Source organism: Sinocyclocheilus grahami, unplaced genomic scaffold (assembly GCF_001515645.1).
Source record: "Sinocyclocheilus grahami isolate Dianchi unplaced genomic scaffold, SAMN03320097.WGS_v1.1 scaffold1246.1, whole genome shotgun sequence".
Classification (NCBI taxonomy): domain Eukaryota; kingdom Metazoa; phylum Chordata; class Actinopteri; order Cypriniformes; family Cyprinidae; genus Sinocyclocheilus; species Sinocyclocheilus grahami.
This window is the reverse complement of record NW_015506425.1, coordinates 44,228-51,292: the sequence shown is the minus strand read 5'-3', so window position 1 is coordinate 51,292 and position 7,065 is coordinate 44,228. Positions and strand designations below refer to the sequence as shown.

The following is a 7,065-nucleotide window of genomic DNA, read 5'->3' as shown; positions in this document are numbered from 1 at the left end:
TGTCTAAATATTTGTTTGTAATTGCAATGTCTTTTGGTCCATATACTTTCCTTAGGAAGGTGTGCTAGACACTGATTAATGTAACATAAAAATACTATACATATTTATATATTTTGCTATTGTATTATGGAGTGACACTTTCATAAACTTTTCTATACTCCTCTGAATATATAATGGTACATATTACAATATCATAGCACAACAACAGTGATCAGCAATAATGATAAGCCTAATACTCACAATAAAAATAATAAGGCCATATAGATCATAACACAGTCTCGGAGGTAAGAAGTGGATTATCCTTCACCTGAAATGTTTGTCTTTTCATCCTGAAATGCGAGGCAAATGTTGGATCACAATAATTAGGAACCACAGTTTCCACAAATCCCTTCATTTGATTGGGATGTTCTCTTTTATTCTGGAGGGCAAGGGCAATGACTGTACCATAGAGCGTATTTTGCAGTATTAAACACGTCTTTATACCGATTTCATCAGGCTCCGAAAATTCTTCAAAAAGAACACAAAGAATGGCCTTCTCAGCTGCCGTAGTTGCAACTCTTGCATCATCAGAACAGGGTGTTCAACGCACCACCGTTTCCGTTTAAAAAACGTTTTGCACCGTTTTTGTCGGGGCTGAATGCAGCCCAGGTGTTGCCAACTCGAAATCTGATTGGTTAAAGCAACGGTTTCATTGCCATTGATTTAAGCTAACAGACGCCTGCACTGTTGATTCTGAAGGCCTTAAGGCAGATTTCTTTGACCCTGGCAACATGATTGCTGAAATATGATTGGATAAAAGCTCTAATATAAACATACACTGCTCGAAGCAGTGCAACCAAGAGAAAAGCTATGAACTGAAGAGAATAGACTATTGGAAATAATTTAATGCACATTCATGGAAAAATATATGAAAACTAAATCAGTGATTCTGATAGTGTTTAGGCCAGCAGAGAAGGCTTTGCTGGCCCTGACGGCCCACCACTGATGTAATGAAACTTAAAAAAAAAAAAAATTAAACCTGTTGACCGATTTTTATGTGAAGGAAAATCCAAAGGAAACTATCATAAATTTAATGAACCTCATCTGTCAACATAATGCCAGTGAATGCCACTTGAATCGGTGAATCCCGTTTTGGTCATCACTCGCTCACATAATTATGGAGTTAACCGGTGTAATGGCCACCGGTGTCGCTAACAAGGGTTTCTGAATTCTACACCTGCCGGCTTTCACATTGAGCAGCATTAACTACACAGAGCCGTTGTTCACAGGCAAGCTGCGCAACACCACGTTCATATTCGCGTGATTTTTTTGCGCAGCTCGTCAGTGAACAACGGCTCTGTGTAGTTAATGCTGCTCAATGTGAAAGCCCGCAGGTGATGGAGATTTACCGCTGATTACAGAACCGGCTTTCTGACAAGATGCGCGTTAAATTTCGCATGCGATTTATTGTGCAGCCCTACTAAATTTTCTGTCTGTAGAAGGTCAGTTTTGTGTGTCTTCTTAAATTAAAAGTTTTACAATATGAAGAATAAATTAAGTTGAAGTAAATAGACTCCATCCTGTCTAATGCTCATAATTATTTTAGTGTCGTGTAAGGGTTAAATAATATGTTGTTCAAGGAGAGGAAAGTGCTTCTCTTTCTCTTATGTGTGTATCTAACTCCACTATTACTAAATGTGTTGTATCTTACTCTAATGTAATGGCACTGTCTCTTGCACTTAAAGTGATTACTTGTAAATATTTTATGCATTTTTGTATTTTCAAATTACAAATTACTTGTATTTTAATTAAATATATTTCTCACACCAGTATTTTGTGTTTTAATTAAATACATTTGATGAGTAAGTATTTGTAATTTGTAACAAAATACTTTTTGATGTATTTGTGCCCATCTCTGTATACACACTGACTATAAAGAGCATTTTAAATAGGTTGTAAGGTCAGTATTTCTTGTTCTGTTTTTGACCTTGGGAACAGCTTGCCAAAACCCAAGCAACAGTGCAAAATCCCAGGAACTGGAAGGATACGACTAACTCAGAACTGTGTATGAACACTAAAAAATCCCCCATGACTGATATAGGTAGACTAGTGGTAGAGTGCATATGTATGAATATGTTGAATGGATTTGGTTGGGTGCTTAGTGTTCTGATTAGTGTGGCCTCATCTTTTGGGAATGAAGTGTACCTCATCAACATAACTCAAGTGGCTGGAATTCCTCAGTGTTTTTCTTAAGTGGGGGTCCTTCCGTAGGGCCGTTACCATGACCGCTCGAGCAATATGATCTCTAATAGAAGAAGAGTAGCTGGTGAAATGCTAGTCTCAAAGGAAAAGCAAAGACTGCTGAATTAAAGGAATAATAGTTTTTCATTATGTTATGCATTGTGTTATTCTTTAAATTACCACTGACTCAACATTCAAAATCAACACTCACTCATGTGAGTTAAACTGGCTTTAGTGAGTAATAATAATAATAATTAATAAAGATAATAATACAAAATAAATTAATGGATTTTAATAAATCAAAAATTAATAAAAAAATATATAAGAATTTGATAAAAATGTAATTATATATATATATATATAATATATCATTATAAAAATATATATTTGTTATTTATATTTTTTATTAATTTATTAATATTTGATACTAATTAATTAATATTTTATTTGTTTCTATTTGTTTTTAAACATGTGGAATTACATGCCCTTGAGCAAAGGTAGCAAGATTTAAGTTGCATACTTTAGGGGGTCTTTCATCAGCCAAATAACCGCTTTTGAGAATGGCAGTCCTCACGGATAACTCTGACCAGCTATTACACTCCGTCTTGGTTTGTACAGCTCAAAGAAATGTTTTAAAAGCATGTTTGCCTGTGCATTTGTAGGTGCCGAGTGTGTTCAGAGAGCAAAGAGAGGCTGTTCCCCCACTTTGAAAGCTCCAGTTCCCTGTACAGCGCTAATGTGAGCCAGTACAGCAGTGAGTTAGAGGGTAAGACCATCTGCTGCCTGTTTGTATAAAGATTGTCTGTGTCATCTCATTAGAGACCTGTTACTGGGATCACACTGTGCTGTGTCTCTCTATGGGGTTTTCATATGTTATACGTCTGTATTTGACCGTTGTCATGTAAGTACCAAAGTGTGCTTGGGTAGACCTACAGTACAAAGACATTGAGCACTTGTGATGTAGACTATTAAGAAAAAAAATGGTAAGATGATTAAATTATATTAGGATCTTGAACCTTTTACAATTGTTTTTATCCCAGGTGAGTGGGTGACTGTTGAAGGCAGGTTCAAGTGTATCTCTCTCACCTGCGTATCAAGCTCATGTCCACGGAGCCCAAAGGGTCTTTCACCGTCCGCCCACCTGGCCGATGGGACAGCTGACCTCATCCTGGTGCGAGAAACAAACTCTCTGGGCTTTCTCACATACCTTCACAGGCACACAAACACACAGGATCAGGTAAAACCAAATGACATTCAAGTACATAAGCTAAAAACTAAAAGTTGAGTCAGTCAGAAAAACAAAACTTCTGTCATTTCAGTTTGACCTGCCCTTTGTTGAAGTTCATCGAGTCAAGGCTGTTCGGTTTTCTTTACCCCCTGGAGAGGAAGAAGAAGAAGAGGAGGAGTATGAGGAGGGTGATCGAGAAATTCAAGTCTCCACTGAGAATGTGCTGGAAGATCCTGAGAAACTGTGCTGTAGTAACACTGCAGCTGAGTCAGTCAGAAAAACAAAACTTCTGTCATTTCAGTTTGACCTGCCCTTTGTTGAAGTTCATCGAGTCAAGGCTGTTCGGTTTTCTTTACCCCCTGGAGAGGAAGAAGAAGAAGAAGAGGAGGAGTATGAGGAGGGTGATAGAGAAATTCAAGTCTCCACTGAGAATGTGCTGGAAGATCCTGAGAAACTGTGCTGTAGTAACACTGCAGGTCACTCACAGCAGCATCTCACAGGGAGGAAGGAGAGAGGAAATGTGACAAAGAGTAGAGTAAAGAGACGAGGCTTTGTGTGTGGGCCTTGCGGCACTAAACCTCGCTCGGTGTCAGTGTGGAACTGCGATGGAGAAATTCTGCCTCACACCGAAATCTCATGCAGGTACTGAGATCAGTCTGCTGAGCAAGTCAGCTATTTAATTGGAAAACTAACACAAAAAAAAGCGAAGTGACAGTAAAGACATTAATAAATGCTGCTCTGTTTAAATTTATATTCTTCAAAGAATCCTGAAAAAAATCATGGTTAAAAATATTACTAAGCAACACACCTGTTTTCAACATTGATAATAGGACATTTTTGGTAAGTGCCAAATCAGAACATTAGAATGATTTCTGAAGGATCATGTGACACTGAAGACTGGAGTAATAGCTTTGCCATCATATCATATATATCATTAAAATATATATTAAATAGAAAAGGGTAATTGTAAATTTCATAATATTACTGTTTTTATTATACTTTTGATCAAATAAATGCTGAACAGCAGTTTACATGTTTGTTATCTGGCTCCAATGAAGTAAGCAAATCATATGAAATTTGATATACAGTATGTCAAGTCGAAGTTTATGAGTTTGAAACCAAAAACTTCTCATTTGCATATTCTCATTTGAATGTTTCCTGATATGACTCTCTTTCCACAGAGTTCAAGGCCAGCTGGTGCGTCTCTTTGCCAGGGGCATCGAGGATTCAACAACGCCATGAAACCTAGCTAACAAAACAGATATGATCAACCTAACAGATGACCTCTTTATTGCATTCTTCATGAGGACTTCATTGTAAGGGAGATATAATATCAAGAATAGAGATATTAACATATGTGGGTGATGGATCAGTTTTAGATCTGTCATAATATTGTTCATTTCACTGATTTTATAGCTTTTTTGCAGTGCAAAAAAGTATGCAACATTTTAGAGCAATCTGACAGATAATGTTAACTGTTGGGTCACATTTATTTAATTGAGGTTTTGCACATTAGTGAGAGCACTGGTTTGTCTGTCTAGGGCTTGTGCATGGGAGTGGCGGTCACAAACAAGAGTGAATGACATGTTTTAAGGGAGTGGACTCATTCCAGTCAAGTGGAATGTACATAGACAGGATGTCAATGGGTTTGATGTTCAAAATCATGAATTAATATATGTGTGTTTGTCCAAATAAAGTGTCATGAATGTATACAAAAGTCGTCTTACCTTGATATGCTTGAAAAGTTGTATTTACTTATCAGATGCACTACATACACTACATTAATAACCCTCTAATGCATCGTGGTCACTACAGTGGACAGCTATTTGGAAGCCATTTTGAACCATTTAAGATGTAGCATCATGTCCCAACCACCAACTGGCGAACCAACTGGCAACAAAGTGTTGTCTACGATTCCATTTAATTGTTGTCTTTTTATCTATTTTTTTGTTTTGAGATATTGCATCATATATTCAAAATGGCGGCAGGAAAAGGGGATGCACCATGTAGCTCGGCAATAAGTGTTAAATAATTTTATTCTCAGAAAACCAGACAGGTACAGAAAATATGTTTCTATGTTTCAGTTAAATAGGATGTCAGAAATAGTTTCATCCAGATTTTAACAATATTTTTCTTGCACATTTTTTTTCTGTGACAGAAAATATACCTGTCCACTACAGTAGACGTCATGCACCAAAGGGTATAATTCTGCCTATGGGCCTATATATAGGTTGTGCCTGATTTTGTATGTTTTATTAAAATTATGATATAATTTACACTTGAATGGTTTTATTGAACAGAAATATTAAATAGTCTTCAGATTTTATCATTTATTTCAATGCTTACAGTCTATATTTATTTATTAGGTCATATAAAGCTGTATACATGTATACTGTATGAGTGCAGATATATGTGTGCATGATTGTGTTTGAGTGTGTGGTGGGAGGGTGTGTGTGCTTGTGTGTGTTTGTATTTGTGCTCACATGTGTATGAATAGCCCCACAGCCCCACACACCCCTGGCCCATAGACACTCTTACGTTTTGTTGGTTACACTTCACATTTCTGTGCCGTCATGACATAGCTTGTTGTTATTGAATGTTCTTATGTGTATTCATACCATTTTCACGTAGTAAATATTTTAAAGACATGTTTTTTAAGACCACCCATTAAGTTCTATTGATTTACTTTTTATACGTTTCGTTTGATTCATGGTGTCCACTACAGTGGACAGATATGTAACTCCCTCAAAATATAATATATTGACAAAAACAATGTTGGCATGATTTTTCACTTGTTTAAATTTAAAAACAAGCATGTAAAAAAATATCACTTTGTGATTTAATAATTCATGCATCAGAGGATTAAAACAAAATATTTAAATACATCAATTTGTGATTTAAAAAATATATATAATTTTTATAATTAATAAAAAAGAATGCATTTTTATTAACTAAATTATTTCTGATATATATAGACTATTGTTAAACAGTTTAGGGTCAGTAAAATTGGTAAGATCAAGACTGCATTTATTTGATCAAAAATATAGTGAAAACAGTAATATTGTGAAATACTGGATTTAAAATATATTCCTGTGACAGCAAAGGTCAATTTTCAGCATCATTACTCCAGTTTTAAGTGTCACATGATTCTTCTGAAATCATTCCAACATGCTGATTTGGCGCTCAATAAGTATTATTTTCTTTAATACAATTAATTTTTTTACGGTAGTGTATAATGTGAATTAGAAAGCACCCACACATTTAAGACAAAAAATGGCATTTAAGATCCTCTGTAATGTACTTCCTTTAAAATAGGTGGGGTTTTTTCCATTAATGAATTCCATTTCATCTTATCTAAGGTTAGATTTAGATTAGATTTAGATTTAGGTTAGATATCTAATCGATAACTAGTTTGCAAGTTACTACACAATCCCACTCTTCTCATCAAATCGCCTGCTTCTGGTGGCCAATCAAAGAAAGAGAGGTTTATGGGGAGGGAAGATCAAAGTCTGTCAACAGCAGATTAAACACTGATCAACTACTAAAGGTTATTCATAATAAACTTGTGATGAGATTCAAACCCCATAATCCTGGTTAATTAATAATAACCCATCTTT

At 35.7% G+C, this 7,065-nt stretch overlaps 1 protein-coding gene across 1 annotated transcript in view; it reads left to right on the top strand.

Moving 5' to 3' along the window:
• Window positions 1–5,139, top strand: part of LOC107568456 (ceramide kinase) — a 13,365-nt gene extending 8,226 nt beyond the window's left edge. Inside the window, exons 10-13 of the mRNA XM_016254424.1 lie at window positions 2,883–2,986; window positions 3,261–3,457; window positions 3,750–4,090; window positions 4,630–5,139. Coding sequence (XP_016109910.1) covers window positions 2,883–2,986; window positions 3,261–3,457; window positions 3,750–4,090; window positions 4,630–4,690 — 703 coding nt within the window. The 3' untranslated portion in view covers window positions 4,691–5,139. The remainder of the gene's footprint in view (window positions 1–2,882; window positions 2,987–3,260; window positions 3,458–3,749; window positions 4,091–4,629) is intronic.
• Window positions 5,140–7,065: the final 1,926 nt, after the last annotated feature.